Here is a 23,330-nt window from a genome sequence, read left to right as displayed (position 1 = left end):
GCTTTCTGCTTCTGATCACTATTTAGTGATGCATCTATATGGACGCTATATGGTCACATGTTGGGCTTGGCCACGAAGTCCCTTGCGTCTGAATTCCACACTAACACTCACTGTCTCAGACTTAAACAGGAAGAACAGCTAGTGAGGAAGTCGAGAGCTGGTGCTATCTATGGGATGGATAAGGAGGACTTATTTAAGAAAAGATTTAAGGAAGGCGTCGTTTTATTAAAAATTGTTTATTATTGTATTTTGCCAGCAGTAAGTTGCACTACATCTCTGAACTCAACAGAAAAGCATTAAACAGAATGTTTAATATTGTTCAGCTTTGTGAGATTCTCATTACAAGATGGTAACACATGATGATCTAAACATGGCTGTCCGGCATGGCGTGCAGTGCCACAGAATGTGGGGTGGGAATGCACTGCTATGCGCTTCACACAGTGAGCTCACCACCTTATTAGCGGGGTGTAAGAAGAGGCACTGAACGAAGGAACTTCCCTAGGGTGGGAAGATTCTGAAGGTCAGTTCCAGCAGGTGTTCTTGTGAACTCCCCTTGTTCCCCTGCAGCTGGTGACACAAGTAACAGGCCTCTTTTAGAGAATGGGTGCACTGGGAGATGGGGACCAAAAGTAGAAGCAGGGGTGGGGGGAGGGAGTGTGGCAGACAGATAAATGATAAATCGTTTAAAAACAGGAAGAAAATCTGTGCTAATTAATCATAGTTTTATGTTGTAGATTAATGAAACAAGCATAAAATATTCTGATCAATCGAACTATCTCAAGAAGCGACGAGGCAGGATCTGCAATCACGCTGAAAACACTCTGAAAGGGTTAACATCTAGGGCATATTAACCCAATGTTTGAATGATCCACATCTCAAGATTAACCTGATGTTGTGCACTTCCCACATTTTCTGTTTTTATGAAGGGTTTCCAGTCGTGATCTTGCAGGTTTGAATTCACACTACCCCTCCCCACTTCACCCGCACCCTCCCGCAACCCTTTTCACTCTGTTCCCCAATCCATGCTGCATTGCAACACACAAAGCAGGGTTTGCAGCATCTACAGGCTGGAGAAGGAGAAAGCAAAGGAGGGAGCCCTCCCCCATGGAGCTCTGTCTATGGAAGGGGGCTGTTTGTTCTTTTGGAGCAGGCCGTCTGCAGTCTTGACATCTGAGTATCGACCAGACAGTGAGAATAATGCGCTAGCCTCAGGAAGCTACCTGTGAAAATCTAAAGCAAAAATGGATTTCCTAAATTGACTTGTCATAGTGGCCAATTTGCCATAACTGCGCCCTGCTGACTAAACTCAGACCCCACATGGCCAGCAAGCCAAATGGTGGTTTTGGGGTTAAATTCGGCCTCTTCACCTCTGGATCACTCCAGATGGTGGTTTTGGGGTTAAATCTGGCTTCTTCACCCCTCTGAATCATGCTGGCACTGAATTCACTCTGTAGCTGGAAGCACTCTGCCTTCTTCCTGGAGCTCTGTATATCAGTAACATATGTAATGAGCCTAACCTTTTGGATTTTAGAAGATTCTAAAGCATTTCTCACAAAATGTGCCTAGTTTTACTAATTCTAAAAGCAAAGGAGAGCTCAGCACTAAAATAGAAGGATAATTGTGCCCAAGTTACCTGACTGGATATTGCAGTTTAGTATGATAAACTTTAAGTTTCTTTCAAGGAGCTTTACCCCCATTAAAACTGCTCTGTGTTTAATTTTGTTCAGATCCTGCCTGAACAACCTGTGACAATAATTCTTTTAAAAAAAAAGTTTATGTTGAAATTCTTTTGTTCAAACCTTAAGTGAACGATGATTTTGGGATAAGAGATACATTGATAAGTTTTGAAATTTCTACCCTTATTTCAGATTATTATTTTTGGCTGTTGCCAATTTGATCCACTTGCTGGGATATGCAAGGGTTAAAATTTCCAGCAATTCTTTTTCCTTAAAGTTTTATTTTGGCTGCATTAATGGTGTATGTCTCCTTTGGAAGATCCTTTAATTAGGTTGCATTTGTGGGTACACAAATTCCTTTAAATTTACATGTTAGCACTTTACAGAGAATGGTGAAAAACTTAAATGACTACATTCCAGTGTGCAGGAATGCTTGCTAGTAGCCATCAATTAATTGCCCATGCGTCTGAGGCGTGTAGGCTTCTGCTACGGGTAGGTCCGAACACACAGACTCAAAATCTGTTTCTTGTAATACGAGTTTAAATATCCACTCTGATGGCTGAAATTTAGTTGCATGAGAGGGGAACGGATTGGCAACATGAATGAAAATTTTGAAGTCTAAGCTAGCGAGTCAATTGGTTGGAGTTCTGATTTGGGGTTACCTGGTTGGGTAATGATGCTTTAAATTCGAAAATTTGTCGAATGACTTATATCTGCAATCCTTCACAGTGGTTAAACTGTCCAAAGAGCAAATTCAAGCATTCCTGGATAGTGGAATTTCCTTGTGGTTATCCCATTTATAGGATTATTCCCCCCATTGTCATGGGAATCAAAATCAATCTCATGGGCCTAGGGTAATGTTCCAACGCTGTATTAAAAGAAATTATAAAACTTAATTTTTTTAACTTTTCTTTAAGTATTCAAAATAGTTGCAGTTTTTATTCTGGTTATCATCCTCCTGCATATCTTTTATGCTGAAATTTTTATGTAAAATATGTTTTCAAAAGCATCTGATTGAAAATATGCGGTTTTGTTGTAAGCTGAGCAAACACTCCAGATAGTCAACATTCAAGTAGTCCTCTGTTTACATCCCATATTGATCTGATGTTGGTTCATCCTTTGATTGTTTAACAAGCTCTGCTGTCATTGGGCACGCCATTGGGATTTGGAATCAATGGGGTTTTCTCTAGGTTGCTGACGTTGTCTGCACTGGGTTCAGCAACAGTGGATTCTTCATTAAACCCCTGTTGTGCTAACTTAACCTCCTTTGGCTCCTGGCCCTCTGGACTGACTACATTATCCATGCCTTTTGTCTTGGTTGCATCTGCTATCTGATTGGAGCTGGTGCTTGAGTCCTCTCCACTCTCTAATTTCTTCTTTGCCCCCTGAGCCTTTCCCTTCTCATCATCACTTTCATTGTTTCCTCTTCCAGCTCCTTCTCCTGCTTCCTTTTGCTCTTTCTCCTTGGGCAGTTTTTCACTTCCAGCCTCTTTGCAGTCTGTTTCATGTGCTTTGTCATCCTTGTTTTCAGTTGTGTCTGATGTTTGGCCTTTTCCTTCTTTTGCTCCTGCTCCGGGTGATGTGCTGCTCCCTCCCTCCTTGTCTGTGGTCTGGGAGGACTCTCCCTTTTCAGCTGCATCAGCCTCTCCTTTGGATGGCGTCTTCTTTTTGAGATTGTGGGTCGCCGTGAGTAAGTCCGCTTCCAGTTGCTTAGAAGAGCTGCCCCCATCTTCCTTGGTCTCATCATTGACCTTCTCGGGAAGTTCATTAAATGTCTTGGTAGAACCTCCTTTGTCTTGCTCATCCACATACTTTTTCTTGGGGTATGAAGATGGGTAGTAGGCTGAAGCCTTGTAGCTTTGCTTCACCAGCACCACAGTGCACACTATGATAATCAGTAAGATCAGAAGAACCCCAGCAATGATGATTAAGCTCATGTGGTCGTTAATGAACTTCATGATAGCAGCACCAATGGGGACAGGTCCTGAAGTGGTAACAGTAGATTCACTTGTGTAAATACGGTTAGTGCTGCTGCTAAATGTTGACATCTCGGTAGTTGTAAAGGTCACATCATTAGTACTGGAGTCAATTTCACGTGAGCCGGATGATTCTGCTGAGTTTGCTGATGTCGGCAATTCAGATGTGTTGGTGACGGGGTTCGTTGTACTTGGACATACACTTGTGAGGACAAGCAGCCATATCGCCAACGGAACGGCCATTGTTATCTTCCACAGTTAGCTCAAAAATCTATTTAAATCGAGAACAAAACAACAGATTAAAAATTAAAAAGGTAATACTGTTCAAATACTACAGAGATGAACGATTCCAATTTCTCAGAGGTAGAATCCTAGACTAAAGAGAGCAGAGAGGTCCCAGATTCAATGCAGGACAAATGCTGAATGAAGTAACCTCAGCTGGGATGAGCCAAGCTTTAGAAATTCCACAGCCCTGGGCTAGAGAAGGAAAAGAAATCAATTAACGAAATTCCTGCTCCTAATTACTATCAAGTGACCTTTATTTGAAGTGTGCATGTATTGACACCAAGTTTCGGGTGAATTTTGACTGTGTGTGAAATGTCAAATGGGTGATGGTGAGTCACAGCCCATTTTACATTTCTCCCAATATTTACTTCCTATCAAGCCAATGGAAAGTGACAGAGGCCCGACTTGTTTAAAACAGTGGATGGAGCGTTGTTTTGTGAATGTGTTAAATTGGCTTATCAATATTGTCAACAGTGATTTCTGGCCTGTAGTGTCAATATTCCAATAACCACAGTCCTTATGGGTTGGGAATGTGGCACAAAGAGGATCTGCTCAGAGGCACTGCGAGGCCAAAACTAGAATAAAGATCCATGCGGTTATTATCTCTACTCTTACTGAATTGTATATTTTTCTTGCTTATTAATGGGATATGGGCATCACTGGCTACACCAACATTTATTGCCCATCCCAAATTGCCTTTGTTCAGAGGGCATTTAAGCATCAACCACATTGCTGTGGGCCTGGAGTCACGTGTAGGCCAAATACAGGTAAGGATGGCAGATTTCCAGATGGGTTTTTACAACAATCACTTCACAGTCATTAGTAGACTTTTAATTCCAGTTTTTTTTTAAATTGAATTCAAATTCCACCATCTGCCATGGTGGGATTCAAACCCAGGCCCTTAGAGCATTACCCTAGGTCTCTAGATTACTCATCCAGTGACAATACCACTACGCCACTGCCTCCCCTTGGTTCTCAAGTTGCTGCTGCTAGCTCTTGTTGAGCGAGTTTAGATTTATTCACTGTTGAGGCAACAGTGCTAGGAATAACTCTTCCTCAAACTATTAGGCACACACAATTCAACAGATTAGTGAAGATGAAATGGCCTGGGATTCCAGGTCTTGGGGATTGCAGCATAAACACCTGGCTGTACATATTAGAGATATCTGAGAGGCTGAGTTGAGGTGATGTAATGTGCTCATATTTGCAATGTCATCTGGGCCTGTCAATTAACTTGCCGCCACCTTCTTCTGTTTGTATACCACAATCCAGTGGTCCACAAAGGTGGACTTCTGCATGACCCAAGCTGAGAGAGTAGACCACGAACTTCCCCAGGCTGAGAGAGTAGACCACGAGCTTAGCCCAGGCTGAGAGAGTAGACCACGAGCTTAGCCCAGGCTGAGAGAGTAGGCCACGAGCTTAGCCCAGACTGAGAGAGTAGGCCACGAACTTTCCCCAGGCTGAGAGAGTAGGCCACGAACTTGCCCCAGGCTGAGAGAGTAGGCCACGAACTTGCCCCAGGCTGAGAGAGTAGGCCACGAACTTGCCTGAGGCTGAGAGGGTAGGCCACGAACTTGCCCCAGGCTGAGAGAGTAGGCCACGAACTTGCCCCAGGCTGAGAGAGTAGACCACGAACTTGCCCGAGGCTGAGAGAGTAGGCCACGAACTTGCCCCAGGCTGAGAGGGTAGGCCACGAATTTGCCCCAGGCTGAGAGAGTAGGCCACAAACTTGCTCCAGGCTGAGAGAGTAGGCCACAAATTTGCCCCAGGCTGAGAGAGTAGGCCACAAATTTGCCCCAGGCTGAGAGAGTAGGCCACAAACTTGCTCCAGGCTGAGAGAGTAGGCCACGAACTTGCCCCAGGCTGAGAGAGTAGGCCACGAACTTGCCCCAGGCTGAGAGAGTAGGCCACGAACTTGCCCGAGGCTGAGAAGGTAGGCCACGAATTTGCCCCAGGCTGAGAGAGTAGGCCACAAACTTGCTCCAGGCTGAGAGAGTAGGCCACAAACTTGCTCCAGGCTGAGAGAGTAGGCCACGAACTTGCCCGAGGCTGAGAGGGTAGGCCATGAACTTGCCCCAGGCTGAGAGAGTAGGCCACGAACTTTCCCCAGGCTGAGAGGGTAGGCCACGAACTTGCCCCAGGCTGAGAGAGTAGGCCACGAACTTGCCCGAGGCTGAGAGAGTAGGCCACGAACTTGCCCGAGGCTGAGAGGGTAGGGCGCGAATTTGCCCCAGGCTGAGAGAGTAGGCCACAAACTTGCTCCAGGCTGAGAGAGTAGGCCACAAACTTGCTCCAGGCTGAGAGAGTAGGCCACGAACTTGCCCGAGGCTGAGAGAGTAGGCCACGAACTTGCTCCAGGCTGAGAGAGTAGGCCATGAACTTGCCCGAGGCTGAGAGGGTAGGCCATGAACTTGCCCCAGGCTGAGAGAGTAGGCCACGAACTTGCCCCAGGCTGAGAGAGTAGGCCACGAACTTGCCCGAGGCTGAGAGAGTAGGCCACGAACTTGCCCGAGGCTGAGAGGGTAGGCCACGAATTTGCCCCAGGCTGAGAGAGTAGGCCACAAACTTGCTCCAGGCTGAGAGAGTAGGCCACGAACTTGCTCCAGGCTGAGAGAGTAGGCCACGAACTTGCCCGAGGCTGAGAGAGTAGGCCACCAACTTGCCCCAGGCTGAGAGAGTAGGCCACGAACTTGCCCGAGGCTGAGAGGGTAGACCACGAACTTGCCCCAGGCTGAGAGAGTAGGCCACAAACTTGCTCCAGGCTGAGAGAGTAGGCCACGAACTTGCCCGAGGCTGAGAGAGTAGGCCACGAACTTGCCCCAGGCTGAGAGAGTAGGCCACGAACTTGCCCCAGGCTGAGAGAGTAGGCCACGAACTTGCCCGAGGCTGAGAGAGTAGGCCACGAACTTGACTGCACTGGGTAACATTTTCCTGTTTTGTTAGACCCATGGTGGAAAATTATCAACTTCCAGCATTAAAAACAAGTTGCTGCCATTTAGCACAGAAGCGGAAACTGGGAGGATTATTCTACTCTTTCACAGCGAGGGTGTTTAAGAGAGGATGGAATGGAAACTGCAAGCATGCAAGCAACAAGTGAAAGGAACAGCACAGCCCTCAAGTATAAGTTTGAAACCAAAGCTTGCATCAGAGGGTGCAAAGTGCACAAGTCTGCCAGTACAGAGCTGGGACTGCAGTGGCCACATTGTAATGCATGAGCACTCATGAGCAGCTTCTGCTGGACAGGGAGAGTGAAAAGAGGAACTGAAATTATATTTAAATTTAACTCAAAAGCATGATAATTATATCACTCAAGTAATTGAATCATTGTTACAGTATTACTGACAGACTGAGCCATGAGGTACATAAATAAGACACATGGTACAGTGTCAGCTAAAGTGGGCCACAAGGTACAGTATGAAATAGCGTTACTAGAATGAGTCACATATGGCATAGTATCATTATGGAGCCAGATTTGTGATTTCCAAGCCCTGCATGATTTGCTTGACGAAGGAGGTAAAGCAGCTGGCACTGCCCAGGTTCCTGAATATTGCAGACCTGCACGTCTCTCAGCTGCACTTGTTGTTCCTGCTCTCCCAGTTATAATTTTACTATGTTTCACATAAAGCTCCCTCTAGTTGAGGTATAACATGGGTTAGATGCAAAGCTCCTTCTGCACTGCCCGATGTTTCGCCTGCCAGCAGGAGGCGACACCCGCAGCCCCTCTTTGGTGAAGGCCTGCTGTATCTTGTGCCACTCAGGCACCTAACGAGCCAGCAACAGGCTTGCCCCCAGGAACAAGGATGCCAGGGCAGAAGTCCGGCCTTCCAGGAATTGCCAGCCAGTCAGAGGCTGGAGGCTTTTCTGTACTGGGCAGTGCCACAGGGGTGGCGGTGACTGCTGCCGGCAGGACACCAACCCAATGATCGAGGAGATCCTCAGGCATAGATGAGTGATGGTGGGGGAGTGGAGGGAGGTTGGGGGGGTGTGGGGGGGTGGGCGGGGGCAGGGGGGTGGGGGGAGGGGTGTCCATGGGGTGGGGTGTGCAAGAGAGGCGTGTCAGCAGCAAGGGCAGGGGCATGGCTTTCAGTGCCCCCCCCCCTTCCTGATGCCAAGCAGGCACTGAACTCCTTTGAACAAGGGACACACCACCCCCACCCCCTGCCCCTTGGGAGCCTGCTAGCAAACATGTCAGGGTTTTCTTGTCATGCTCCCAGCATGGCGAGCCCTCCCCCCACCTGCCAATGGGCTAATACCAGCAGTGGCAGGATGAGGCCCTTAAGTGGAATCTTACTAAAATTGTTGACAGTGGATAGGCAATGGGTAATATTTAAGGAACGTATGCGTGAATTACAACAATTATTCATTCCTGTCTGGCGCAATAGTCAAACAGGAAAGGTGACTCAACCATGGCTTACATAAGAAATTTGGGATAGTATTAGATCCAAAGAGGAGACATATAAATTTGCCAGAAAAAGCAGCAAGCCTGAGGATTGGGAGCAGTTTAGAATTCGCAAAAGTGGGCAAAAAGATAGGTTAAGAAGGGGGAAATGGAGTTTTAGAGTGAACTTGCAAGGAACATACAAACTGACTGTAAAAGCTTCTATAAATATGTGAAGTGAAAAAGATTAGTGAAGACAAATGGAGATTCCTCAAAGTTAGAAATGGGGGAAATTATAATGGGGAACAAAGAAATGGTGGAAGAATTGAACACATATTTTGGTTCTGTCTTCACAAAGGAGGTCACAAATAATTTCCAGGAATGCTAGGAAACCAAGGGTCTAGTGAGAGGGAGGAATTGAAGAAAATCAATATTAGTAAAAAAAAAATGGTGCTAGAGAAATTAATGGGGTTAAAGGCTGAAAAATCCCCAGGGCCTGATAATCTACAACAAAAACAGAATTACCTGGAAAAACTCAGCAGGTCTGGCAGCATCGGCGGAGAAGAAAAGAGTTGACGTTTCGAGTCCTCATGACCCTTCGACAGAACTTGAGTTCGAGTCCAGGAAAGAGCTGAAATGATATTATCCCTGATAATCTACATCCCAGAGTACTGAAGGAAGTGATCCTGGAAATATTGGATGCATTGGTGGTCATCTTCCAAAATTCTATAGGCTCTGGAGCAGTTCCTACAGATTGGAGGGTGGCAAATGTAACCCCACTATTTAAAAAAGGAGGGAGAGAAAAAACAGAATTACGGACCAGTTAGCCTAACATCAGTAGTGGGGAAAATGCAAGAATCTAGTATAAAAGACATGGTAACAGAACACTTGGAAAGCATTAATGCGATTAGACAAGGTCAGTATGGGTTTATGAAAGGGAAATCATGTTTAACTAATCTCCTGGAGTTTTTTGAGGATGTAACGAGTAGAATAGATAAGGGAGATCCAGTGGATGTGGTGTATTTGGATTTCAAGAAGGCTTTTGATAAGGTCCCACATAAGAGGCTAGTGGGCAAAATTAAAGAGCATGGGAATGAGGGTAATATACTGGCATGGATTGAGAATTGGTTGACAGACTGGAAATAGAGAATGGGAATAAATGGGTCTTTTTCCAGTGACAGGTGGTGACTAATGGTGTACTGCAGGGATGAGTGCTTGGGCCCCAGCTATTGACGATATATATAAATGACTTGGATGAGGGAACCAAATGCAATATTTCCTGGTTTGCTGATGACACAAAACTGGGCGGGGTTGTGAGTTGTGAGGAGGATGCAAGGAGGCTTCAGGGCGATTTAGATAAAAGTTGTGTGTGTGAGCAAACACAAGGCAGGTAAAGTATAACGTGGATAAATGTGAAGTTATATGTTTCAGTGTGGAAAACAGAAAGACAGTATTATTTAAATGGTGACGTATTGGGAAATGTGGATGTACATGGGGATCTGGGTGTCCTTGTACACCAGTCAAAGAAAGTAAACAGGCAGGTGGAGCAAGCATTTAGGAAGGCAAATTGTATGTTGGTCTTCATTGCAAGAGGATTTGAGTTCAGAAGTAGGGATGTCTTACTGCAGTTATACAAGGCCTTGGTGAGACCACACCTGGAGTATTGCATGCAGTTTTGGTCTCCCTACCTAAGAAAGGATATACTTGTCATAGAGGGAGTGCAGCGAAGGTTCACTAGGCTGATACCAGGGATGGCAGGGCTGTTGTATGAGGAGAGATTGGTTCGACTGGGCCTGTATTCACTAGAGTTTCGGAGAATGAGAGGGGATCTGATTGAAACGTATAAAATTCTAACAGGGCTAGACAGACTAGATGCAGGGAGGATGTTTCTCCTGGTTGGGGAGTCTAGAATAAAGGGCCATAGTCTCAGGATACAGGGCAGGCTATTTAGGACTGGGATGAGGAATAATTTCTTCACTTGGAGGGTGGTCAACCTGCGGAATTCTTTACCACAGAAGGCTGTGGAAGCCGGGTCACTAAGTATATTCAAGAAAGAAATCAATAAATTTTTGGATATTAGGGGCATCAAGGGATATGGAGAGAAAGCAGGAATATGGAGTTGAGAGAGAGGATCAGCCAGGATCATACTGAATGGTGCAGCAGGCTCAAAGGGCCGAATGGCCTACTCCTGCTCCTAGTTTCTATGGGCAGAATTATCCCCCTGTCGGGGGGATGGGGGGGGGAGTTGATGGGTGGGCGTGTGCGTGCACGCTTCCGATCAGCGCCCCCAATCAGAAGCAGAGCGTCATTTTACGTGGGCGGGCCAATTAAGGCTAAGCGCAACCTCAGGGAGATCGGCTCTACTTTCAAAAATATTAAAAATAGAAAAATAAAATTCCCTTACATGTCCCCTCATGTGACAATGTCACATGAGTTGGGACATGTTCATAATTTCCAAGAAAACTTTATTCAAATTTTTAAAACCCTACATGAAACCGCATCTTGCCTGTAGATGAGGTTTCATGTATTTTCTACTTCCCACAGGGGCTCCTGGCCTGTCCACCAACCTTAAGGTTGGACGGGCAGGTCCACTAATTACTTTAATTGATCTGTCAATGACCTCAATTGGCCATTGACAGGTCGGCGGGCGTGCAGCTGGTTGTGCTGTGCCCCTGCCTTCCTGAAAATTTAAATGGGGTGCAGTGACTTTGGGAGTTCCACCCAATGTCACTGAGTGTCATTTTATGCGTCGGCAAGCGGGCCCTGCCCCTGCTCGCCAATGGTAAAATCCTGCCCTATGTTTTTATGTTTCGTTGCCCACTTAAGGGTCCCAATTGGTGGTGGGACAGGAAGGCCACCCATGAATTTTCCTGCCATGGAGTTAATTAGGGTGGAAGTTGGAGGATTTACTACCCTTCACCACCTTTCACCCAATTAAATGTCCCCCTGCCACAAAATGCATTATGGGGGACACCCTGTGTGTTATTAAGAAGTACTGAATATTCAAATGATCAGGCCACACATTAAAAAAAGACTGAGAGGGGACATTGAACTGGGCATCTAGCTTGCCTGACACAGTGGTGATGCCTTATGCATCATGATTCAGACACTCCCTAACTACCATGGATAAAACCTGGAAAATTGCTCTCAAATCTCCCTAAGGCAATCAAAACTCATCTGGGCAGCACACTGATCATAACTTATGTCACTTGGCACCTATCTTCTGTATGACATGACCTCTGCTTCAGCCAGAACCTTCCAACTCTCTTTTGAATGTATATAGAGAGTCAGCACCTTGTGCCTTAAATCTACTACTCTCTGGAAATAGCAGAATTGCCTATCAGCTGATCTAGTTTTACCGATGAGTAACTTACAAACATGAGCCCTGGTCCTCCCTAGCTGACCAATTTGTAATAATTTGCCAGCAAGAACACAATCCCTTCATTATTTTAGAGACCACAATCGAATTGCTTCTCATATCGTATAAAAACAGCTTTTCAATCCTATCTGGTAGCTAAAGTGCTTTAAACTGGGAATCAACCCCAATGGCTCTCCACTGAACCTTTTCTAAAGCTTCCATATCACCCACTAAATGAGGGGAACAAAGCTGATGACAGTATTCTTAGTGAGGCCTAACCAAGGTCTTGTACAAGGGTAAAGTGGTGTATTTTGTTTATTCGGAGGATAGTCCTCTGAATGCAGCCCAGTTCGCTAATTCCTTTAGTGACATCTTCACAGCATTGGACATAAACCTTCAGAGAGTTACTAACAATGACACCAAGATCTTTTCATCTTTCTTCACTGACTTCAGTTCTGTTCCCCATAAGGTGTTCATGAACTTTATGTTGATCCTGCCTACGTACATAACATTGCAGTTGTCTAAGTTAAGCACTGTTTACTAAATGTAGACCCAAAGTCCCAATACTTAAAAAAGTTTACACCCACCAAGCAGTGAAATTGCTGTGTGAGGAAGCTAAGAGTCTGCATGTTCAAACCTGAGAGAATTCCATCCAACCTGATGTTCTGACACTTCTTTAAATAATTGGCTTATAACTGTGATCCCGAATGCACCATTAGTTACACCAAGTACCATAACAGGTCACACAAAGCAGGATGTTCCAATCCAATCCCTGCTTTGTACTCAATGAATGAATCTCAATCAGTTACATTCATCCTCTTCACACCTTGGCTGGTGAGGGAAAAAGTCGTCCACAATTAACACTTCAGATCACCATAAGTTACCTTTATAGTCTGTGGATGCAGGGTCAGGACAGGATCAGGCTTGGTGGTGACTTTCACCATGTCCCAACAACTGCTAACACTCATTTACTTTTATTCATGAAGAATAGCCACATGGCCAAGGTTCTGGAATTTTTCTGCAGCCCAGTATCCCTGTATGAGGCAGTGTCAGTAGGAAGGGATGAGACAGGAGGAGGAGAACCACATCTGTTACCATTGTAGAGCAAATGTTAACAACCAGAAACCAGCAAGTTTATTTTTCACTCATGGGATGTGGGCGTCGCTGGCAAGGCTAGCATATATTACCCATCCTCATGCATCTGCTGCCCTTGTCCTTCTAGATGGTAGTGTTCATGAATTTGGAAGGTGCTGTCTAAGGGGCCTTGGTAAGTTGTTGCAGTGCATCTTGTAGATGATGCACACTGCTGCCACTGTGTGTCTGTGGTGGAGGGAGTGAATGTTTGCGGGTGCCAATCAAGCAGGCTGCTTTGTCCTGGATGGTATCAAGCTTCTTGAGTGTTGTTGGAGCTGCACTCATCCAGGCAAATGGAGAATATTCCATCACACTCCTGACTTGTACTTTGTAGATGGTGGATAGACTTTGGGGAGTCAGGAGGTGAGTTACTCACCACAGGATTCCTAGCCTTTGACCTGCTCTTGTAGCTACAGTATTTATATGGTGAGTCCAGTTCAGTTTCTGGTCAATGGTAACCCCCAGGTGTTGATAGTGGGGCATTCAGTGATGGTAATGCCATTGAATGTTAAGGGGCAATGGTTAGATTCTCCCTTGTTGGAGATGGTCATTGCCTGGCACTTGTGTGGCATGAATGTTACTTGCCACTTGTCAGCCCAAGCCTGGATATTGTTCAGGTCTTGCTGCATTTGGACGTGGACTGCTTCAGTATCTGAGGAATCGCAAATGGTGCTGAATATTGTGCAATCATCAGCAAAAGTCCCCACTTCTGACCTTCCGATGGAGTGAAGGTCATTGAAGCAGCTGAAGATGGTTGGGCCGAGGACACTACCCTGAGGAACTCCTGCAGTGATGCCTTGGAACTAAGATGACTGACCTCCAACAACCACAACCATCTTCCTTTGTGCTAGGTATGACACCAACCACTGGAGAGCTTTCCCCCTGATTCCCATTGACTCCAGTTTTGCTAGGGCTCCTTGATGCCGCATTTGGCCAAATGCTGCCTTGATGTCAAAGGCAGTCACTCTCACCTCACCTTGGGAATTCAGCTCTTTTGTCCATGTTTGAACCAAGGCTGTAATGAGGTCAAGAGCTGAGTAACCCTGACGGAACCCAAACTGAGTGTCAGTGAGCAGGTTATTGCTGAGCAAGTGCTGCTTGATAGCATTATTGATAACGCCTTCCATCACTTTATTGATGATCGAGAGTAGACTGATGGGGCGATAATTGGCTGGTTTGGATTAGTCCTGCTTTTTGTGTACAGGATATACTTGGGCAATTTTCCACATAGCTGGGAGATGCCAGTATTGTAGCTGTGTTGTAACAGCTTGGCTATACGTGGCAAGTTCTGGAGCACAGGTTTTCGGTACTGTTGCCAGAATATTGTCAGGGCCCAGCACCTTTGTAGTATCCCAGTGCCTTCAGCCATTTCTTGGTGGAGTGAATTGGCTAAAGACTGGCATCCGTGATGCTGATGACCTCAGGACGAGGCTTAGGTGGATCATCCAAGTGATTACAACTGAATTACCCAGGTTTAAATGCTAATGTTACCTTTGGATCTGTTTTATTGACCCACATTCTGCATTTAAGTCCTTTAAGTGTCTCAGCGCTTTGCAACTCACAACCACCTACCCTTTCTTCTGGAAATAAAAGTTGTTACATTTTGTTTCTCTGCTCTTACCACCTCAATTTTTCACCTCTCCTCAATGAAAGGATGTGATGTACTTCAGCTACGACACTGAGGCACAGTAAATCTGCATGCCACAATGTCAGCAGTTATACTGGTGCCCTGCAGTGCTAACACCACTGATTTATGGGACTGGGGGAGGCAACCTCATTTCCGGTAGGCACCCGTGTCACTGCGGACACATCAAGTGCCTGCTTTCCCCATTCCTACTCGGGTATCTGTGAGGTTCCCAGACTATACCGTCCCTAACCCCGACAAAAACCTCATTCCCCACCTTCAAGTCACCTGTGTAAGGTGGCTAATACTAAATTAATTCAAAAATATTTCCTTTTCAATAATCTCCTCGTGGCGATAGACATCATCTTGCTCGGTACTCTGGCCTTCAGTCTTGCTCCGTGGAAGCAGAAATTCCAAGTGTGTGGAATCCCTGCCTCCAGCCCACCTCCTCTGACCTGGCTGGCTTGGTAATGGGCAGGTAGAGACTTCAACCCTTAGAAGGCCTATTGGATTTTCCCAGCCTGAGGTAAGGATCCTGTGTTTCACCAAATCAGATTTTCACCAAAGGTGCTAAGCAAATTTATAAAACTGCAAGAGCCACACCAACTTATTATCAAATTCAGCCCTGACCTTCCTGATTTTTATATCTCAGTATCATACTGACTTTTTAAATTCAATCACAGGTCGTTGGCATTGTGGACAAGGCCAGGATTTATTCCTGATACCTTGAGAAGGTGATGGTGAGCTGCCTTAGTGGCTGGCTAGGCTAACAGGGGAGTTAGGAGTTAACCACATTGCGATTGGTCTGAAGTCACATGTAGGCCAGACCAGGTAAAGACAGCAGATTTCCTTCTCTAAAGGACTAAGGTGAACCAGAGAGATTTTTGCCACAGTTTGGTAGTTTTACCATTACTGATACTAGCCTTTAATCCCAGATTTTGATTTAACTAATTGAATTTAAGTTCACAGCTATGGTGGTAGGATTTGAATTCATGCCTCTGTATTATTAGGCCTCTGATTACTAGTCCAGGAATATAACCACTAGACAACCGTACCCAGCTGGTGGCATTACCCCTGAATTATTACTTTCCTGATCAGGTTCCCGATTCTGATTGCTGTTAAGCACCCACTACTTGAATAAGTGGCTGAGGATGGGACTCAGAGTTGCCTCCAAGTTTGCTCAGCCTGACAACATGCACTGATCGGCTTCGCATGATGAATGGCCGCTTGGGTAAAATACCCAAAAAAGGATAATTGCTGACTGTGGGACCATGTCAAGTGTGTCAGCATCTTCAGGACAGGAAGGAAAAAAATATGGAAAAAAATTGGAGGAAGTCAGCCCCCAAGAGCTCTGTACTATGTTAGGCATTGGATAGAGTGAGATGTCTCACATTCTTGGACAATATTGTTAAGGAAACCACAGCATATGTGGTGTTACTTCAGATGTGAAGGTATTCTGTTTTTTTTTAAGCTCGATCTGATTTTTCGACTGGTTGTGTTGTTTTTTGCTTAGCATGAGAAAATTAAAAACATGAAAATAACGATCTGACAAAGATCGGAAATATAATTTATTTAAAAAGCGCATACTATGTTGTCAATGGTCCTTGAAGCCCTGGGAATTAAAGAAAAAGCCCATTTCCAGAAAAGAAGAAATATTAGGTCAGAGGCCTGATGAGTCTAACAGAAACTGTAATCACGTTGCTATAAATCTGGAGAGTTAATGCAGACTCCAAGCATTACAGGGAGGCCAGCTCAGCAACCCAGTGAGAATTTGTGGTTCTGCGGCTGCACAGGAATGTCTTTATTTTAGTTTTTGAGTCCTAGTTAGTTTTGGGTCAGATATAGACAGAACAGAGAGGAATGGGAAAAATGAGGCAAAGGTAGCCACTTGGAGGGATGGGTAAGAGGGGAACAGTTAAGTACAGGAAGCTAAGAGGGTTGGAAGGAAAAAGTGAGAGAGGGAGCAAAGAAAGGAGAAGTGAGTGAGAGAGCACAAGAGGAAAAGGCAGGAGGGGCAGCAGAAAGAGAATAAACCAAAAAAAGTGGTGAGAATGTGAGAGAGTAAGAGGAAATGAATCAAAGAATAGGAATGAGAGAGTGAATGAAAGGGGCCAGTGAATGTGAGAGAGGGAAGAGAAAATCAGCAAGGAGGGAGTGAGAAGGAGAATAGAAAATTCAACAGAGACTACAAATGAAAGAGAGAGCAAAAGATAAAGCTGGGAGAGAGAATGTATTAATGATGGATGGGGAGTGAGAAGGAGCAAGGTTAGCAAGAAATTATCAATGAGAGAGCCAGTATATGAATGAAAAAGAGGAAGTGAGAGAATGTGTAGAGCGAGTGATAAAATAAATGAAAGAGAGTGAGAGAACGTATATGAGAGAGGGAATAGAAGGATGATGTGGGAAGAGATATTAATGAAAAAGAAGTGGCAGCAAAAGGCAAAGGAAAAGGCTGGAGGAAGATTGGGAGAGATTAGGAGGGAAGTGAGATGAGAGGGAGAAACAGTGCATGCACAAGCTGAATGCTAAAAAATACACAGCTAAATTGTCAAGACCATTTGTTTGACTTGTGTATTGAAGGAGGAGCCTAAATAAACAGGAGTGCCTAGGAATAAGAAGAGAACAGTGATTGGGAATAGGAGAGAGATAGTATCATTGTATCAAATTGGATCAAATTGTGTGGATCTGCAAGGAATTGGACTGCAATGGGACACTAATATTTCACAGGCTGCGTTAAGAGTTTCGCTCAGTAACCCACATGAGACTGACACTACTCTTTTTCTACCTCTGCAGGATATACTAAGAATAAAAGCAGCAGAGCACAAAGCCACATCTATCGGATTCATCTCATCTGAAACCTGTTTCAGGGAAATAAAATGTTAGATTTATTTTAAGCAAATTAACTTGCAATTTTAACATTTTTCTGTAACGATAGACTCTATTGGAGGTACAATTTGCTGAGTAGGTCAGCAGCCCAGTAGTGCACAGTGCCCATGAGTGAAAAGCAGGCTCACCCTCCTCACCACCACTTTATCCTGAACCATTCTACCAGGTGATTGGAGCGTTGTACCATCAATTGGCCACAGCCTTGGTTATCTGGCTCTACATTTATTGTGTGGCCGTGAGCTTTGAACAAATATTTTAATTATCCAAAGATGTTTTGCAAAGGCTGAAATATACATTAAAATATTAGCAGTATTTGTAATTGCCTTTGTAAAAACAACAATTTTATTCTCAGGTATGGCCACTTAATTTAGATAGGCACATCCCTTTAAATTTATCCATCAGCCCATCATAGAGGATTAGGAGGAGAGAATCAAGTGTTTTTATCATAGTTATTGAAGAACTTCTTTGATTCATAGAATCTTACTGCACAGAAGGAGGCCGTTTAGCCCATTGTGCATGTGCTGGCTCTTTGTGAGAACTATTCAATTAGTTCTACTCCCTTGCTCTTTCCCCCAACCTTGCAAATTTTCCCTCCTAAGCAGTCCTTTAAGCTATTCCTTTGTATCATCTGGAGATTGATCAAGCTGACTCTGCGCAATCAAATGGAGTCTGATCAGAAAATCGATCCCAATAAGTCTTAAATGGAATAGGAGGGAAGAGTCCCAACATTGAGCAAGGACATTCATTTTAATCTTTTACAAGCAGCGCTGAGAGGGATTGTGTCACAGGCTTGCAGGATGTGGACTTGTACCCGAGATTCACTGCACAGCTTCCAGATTTTGTTCTAAGCTGAGGGTACAGCAAGTTAGAGGGGAAAATAGAATCACCTTCTGGGACGTCTCTTGCAAGCATATTCTTATCAGATACACAGCTTGGTTGTAATGTTTCCGTTGGTCACCTAGCTTGTTAACATTGCTCACAGGTGCAATAAAAACAAAAATAGCTGAAAAAACTCAGCAGGGCTGACAGCATCTGCAGAGAGGAGCACAGTTAATGTTTCGAGTCCGTATGACTCTAGAAGAGGTTCAGATTTGTTTCAGATTTCCAGCATCCGCAGTATTTTGCTTTTATCTTATTGTTCATAGGTGGTCTGGTTACCTCCTCAGCCGAGGAATCATGAATGGTGCAGGGAAACAAGAATAGGAACAGAGAGAAAGTGAAAATCTTCACATTAGATAAGCATATATTCCGCTAGTATGTGCCAGCATTATCCGGTATGTGACACTCTTAACTTTGTATGAGGTGGCCAATATCATTTCACAGTATGCACACTTGAGATATCTGCAAGGTTATAATAATTCAGAGGCCACATCTTGGAATAGGGAATTTAGAATTACAGTATGAGAAGAGAATCAAGTGCTTTCGTTACGGTAGCCGGTGATCTATTTCAGCAAATAACTTGGTGGATCATTCCCTGGTCCAAACTGTTTCTAAGGGCACCAGTTATGATTTGGAAGGCACTGCCTGAACGCCTGGTGGAAGCAGATTCAATAATAGCTTTCAAAGGGGAAATTGCGTAAACACTTGAAATGGAAACATTTTTAGGGTTATGGGGAAAGAGAAGGGGAGTGGGACTAACTGATAGCTCTCTCAAAGAGCTGGCACAGGCAGGATGGGCTGAATGGCGTCCTTGTGTTCTGTATGATTCTGTGGAGGATTGGAAGACGTCAGCGCCTGTGGAAATGCCCCAAATGAGTGAAAACTTCAGAAGGTTGGAGGTAATTGGCAAAAGAAAAGTGTAGAGAAGTTGCCTGGAATCAAGGATAACATGATGAGACCATTTGATACTGGTCCCACTAATTGGTAATTTCAGGTTTTATAATCAATTATCTGGTCATCTATCATGAAGGAGCAGACGTGTGAAAGGTACGGAGGTTGAGTTGGGGGCTGCTATTCGTAGTCCGAGTTGAGTTGAGGTGAGCTACATCATTTTGAGTATGAGGGAAAGATGTCTATGGGTTTAGAGAAGGGGAGGGTTGTGAAAATCAGAGGGAAAAGAGAGCATCTGCAGAATAGCTCCAGCAGCCTGACAGAGCAACATTAGCAGTGGATTATACATTGATGATAGAGTGCTGTGTTACTTTATGGTTGAGGCACCATACAACTGGGGAATCCTGCTTCCATCCCAGCTTCCACCCCATTGGCAGACAGCACACTGAGAATCAACTAATGACAATATCAGAAAAGTGCAGGATGCGCTGCAATTAAATGGGTCAGTGCAGCAGAATGTTTGGCACCATCATTTGAAGTGGTTAAAATGCAACATAATTCTTCAGTATCCCACTTACCAACTTCACAATGTTGTCCTTGCAAGTTGACAGGAAGTGGCAAGTGGAGATCAGGATCTTCTCCACAGGAAAGAATAAAATTCAGTGAGGGAGTCACCAGCTCCTCCCAATAATTAACCCCAGGCCTCCCTCAATGAGGAGGCAGTATGTAATGGATAGAGAACCAAGAAAACAAAACTCCTTGAATATTGGGATACAAGAAAAAAAAACCTTTGCATTCTCCAACTAAACTACCTTCTGAAAATATTCTCAGTTTTAAAAAGAATATTCTTTCAGGGATGGGGGCATTGTTGGCAAGGCCAGCGTTTGCTGCCCATCGCTAATTGCCCTTAAACTGAGTGGCTTGCTAGGCCATTTCAGGAGACAATCGTCAACTCCATTGTTGTGCATCTGGAGTCATATATAGGCCAAGCCAGGTAAGGACAGCAGATTTCCTTCCCAAAGGCCATTAGTCAACCAGATGGGTTTTTACAACAATCGATGATAGCCATTGCTGAGACTAGCTTTCAATTCCACCAGCTGCCATGTCCCCAGAGCACTGGTCTGCACCCTGAGGTTACTAGTTCAGTGACATTACCACTACACCATCATTTCCTTTGGAGTTTGGCCCAGAGATGATTTCATCCTGAAACTTAGAACAGGCTCCCACCGCCCCACTCATCAGCCTTTAAATGGTTAAACAAATTATTAAGTTACTGGTTGTCAAGTGAGGCCTTGATTCAAGGTAGAAACTGTTCTTTCCCCAGCACTGTCCACTGAGCCTCTTTTCACTTGAATCTATGTCAAACAATTGTTTCTGTAAGATAGTCTGTGAAGGTCCTGACTGTTATGGCTTTGAGTCAAATTGTTGGCCATGAGTTGAGACATGGTGTCATGGAGTGTGGAAGATGTAATATTTTCCTGCTGTGCCCCCTCTTACCAGCTTCACAATGTTGTCTATTGGCAGGTGGGGTCAAGTAGATGTCAGGGTCTTCTTGACAGGTTATAATGCTCCCTGCGATTAAATGGCCTGCTAATATCCACTATCTCAGTTCAATTGTGTAGGATAGCTACAATGGTCAGATATGTTATTCCCTGCGAATAGAGAAAGAGAAAGACCAGAACACACAGGAAGGAGGAGAGACCTGGCATCAGAGAAGAGGGACAAGAAATTCGAGAAGCAACGGACAGAACTGAGAGAAAGTAGGAGACCGTGAGCAGCCTATCGGACTGAGGTTGCCAGAAGTGAAATTTGAGATGAAAACAACAGCAAAAAGAGTGAAAGTGAGAGAGGAAAAAAAAAAGAGACCGAAATATGTGAATAACAATAAAAGGCATTGATGAGAAAGCGAGAGTAAAGAAAATGAAAGAAAATTCTGTAGCGAATGGATGGATAAATGGAGGAAAGAAAGGGTCATATTTTCAGTGCCTGAAAAAAATTACTTTATATTTTTTCATATGCTGAATGCACTTCCAGCAATTTCAATTTTTGTTTCAGATTTCTATCATTCAGTCTTTTGTTTTACCAACTCAGAACGAGCCCCTCTTTACAATTATTATTCCACAACACGTATTTTAGATTGAAAGGTAACAACAGAAGGAAATATTTCAGTGAAGAATAATGAGTGAAGACTTCTTCGCTTTTGGCTATTGATGGGGAAATCATAAACAAAGCTCTACGTTTGAGTCTGTGATTTTGTTAAACAATAAAGAGTGATCTCCCCCTAATATATAGCCTGCAACTCCTGCACCTCCTTAAACCTGTAGAGACCTAGTCATAGAAATGGAGAGAGTAAGTGAGGGGGTAGGGTGGTGGGGGAGAGGGATGTGGTGACAAGAGGGGTCACGAAAAAGAGAGAAGGAAAACTTTGTATAAATATTAGCAATTTTTCCTCTTGCACTGAAAGCTCGTCGTTGAAACTAAGACGACCATCACAGTAATCTACATCACATGGCTTAAAAGATACTTGTTGCAGCTGCAACCTTAGGACAGAAAAGGCATAAGAGTATGAAAAAAAATCTCCTTCCTGCTGTAGCTCATAGTAATTCAGAGAAAAAAAATAACTTTGACTTACCCTGTTGACCTTTTGTTTGAAATAAAATAAACGTCTTCTCAGTGAGTGGCTTACGTGTAGAAGAAACCTTGGAAATAAAAGACAAAGTTGGAAGGAGTTTTTAAACTTCTTGTCAGTCTTTGCCGTTCTATGCTCTTGTAAGAGCTTTCTCTTGCCAATTATCTTGCGATTAATTCCCTCAAGCCATCGGTTAGGAATTAGGCTTGTGGGGTCTCCTCTCTCTCTCTCTCTCTCCCTCTCTCTTTCTCCTCACCAGATTGTTTTCATTAGCTTGGAGTTTAATGTGGGGAGAGCGCTGCAGGGATGCAGTACTCTTCAGCAGCAGACTTCCTGTCAGACGCTTGTGTTCTGTGCAGAGACCAGATCCCTTACTTTATGCAGCTGATCGTGCTGCTGGGAGGGAGTGCAAGAGAGAAGGGGCTGTGTGTGTGTGTTTGTGCGTGTTTCAGTTGAACAGAAGAGTTTAGTGAATCATTGGTTACTAAGAAAAGAAACAAAGAGGATGAACAGAAACAACAACTGTTGTCAATGTTTTTTTTAACATGCCCTCCACAAAGAAGAAATTATGTCTCAATGTTCTAAAAACAAAAGGGGAGAAAAAATAATGTACATTTTGAGAAATGGAATGTGTTGTATGTATCTCATGGGGAGTTATTTATGGAGGCTTAAGCCCTGTGAGGGTGAACTACCCCCCTGCACACCCTCCCCAGCTTTTCCTCAACTCCTAAAGGAGCTGATTCCTGTGTGTCAGCTGTGACGTTGTTGGTAGCACTTTCACCCCTGAGTTTGGAGATGATGGTTTCAAGTTCCCATTCCAGAGGCTTAAACACATGATCTAGGCTGACACTCCAGTGCAGACCTGAGGGAACACTGCACTGCTGGAGGTGCCATCTTTCAGATGAAACAATAAAAGCCAAGGCCTTGTCTCAGGAGGACATAATAAATCCCTTGGCACTTTTTTTAAAAAAAGCAGTGATGTTATCCTTGGTGCCTTGTCCAACATTTATCCTGCTATGAGCATCACATTGCTGTTGGTGGTATCTTGTCAAGTGCAAATTGGCTGCCATGTTTCCAACATTAGAATGACTACACTTCAAAAGTACTTAATTGTCTGTAAAGTGCTTTAGGAAGTTATGGAGTCATGAAAGGCGCTGTGTGTATAAATTCTTTCTTCTTCTTTTCCTGCCCAGGGGCTGTTCGATGGGTGCTTGCTGCTCTTTGGTATCTCCTCAAGTGGGTGTTCTTCATGTGAACCTACTCAAAGAGGATTAATGACATATTCAACAAAGGCTGCATCACAGCCAGGCCAGATCCTGTTCTCCTAAGGTGTTCATTGGCGGTCACTAGGGAGTAGATAATTGGTACTATGACACACTTTTCCATTCCCCAACCTAACAGAACAAAAAACAATTGTAGACAACTGCTTAATGCTGCTCTGGCTGAGTTCCGTTGAATCAGCACATACCAGGAATCGAAGCTGGGATTTCATAGTGTCATTACAGTACAGAGGAGGCCATTTGTCCTATTGAGTCCATGCCAGCTCTCTGTGGAGCAACCCTGTAAGACCCATTTCCCAGCTCTGTCCTCTTGGCCTGAGGTGTCTCCTGCTCT

At 44.4% G+C, this 23,330-nt stretch overlaps 1 protein-coding gene across 1 annotated transcript; it reads right to left on the bottom strand.

Annotated features, from left to right (window-relative positions):
* Positions 1-220: 220 nt before the first annotated feature.
* On the bottom strand, positions 221-22,070 carry tmem119b (transmembrane protein 119b). The gene is made up of 2 exons (XM_041203488.1): positions 21,720-22,070; positions 221-3,923 (listed from the first exon to the last, which is right to left on the bottom strand). The coding sequence occupies exon 2, from the start codon at positions 3,893-3,895 to the stop codon at positions 2,804-2,806; it is 1,092 nt and encodes a 363-aa protein (XP_041059422.1). The 5' UTR covers positions 3,896-3,923; positions 21,720-22,070; the 3' UTR covers positions 221-2,803.
* Between the last annotated feature and the right edge of the window lie 1,260 nt (positions 22,071-23,330).

The sequence above is a fragment of the Carcharodon carcharias genome, chromosome 13 (genome assembly GCF_017639515.1).
Source record: "Carcharodon carcharias isolate sCarCar2 chromosome 13, sCarCar2.pri, whole genome shotgun sequence".
In the NCBI taxonomy this organism is placed as follows: Eukaryota; Metazoa; Chordata; class Chondrichthyes; order Lamniformes; family Lamnidae; genus Carcharodon; species Carcharodon carcharias.
This window is presented reverse-complemented; position numbering and strand designations above follow the sequence as displayed.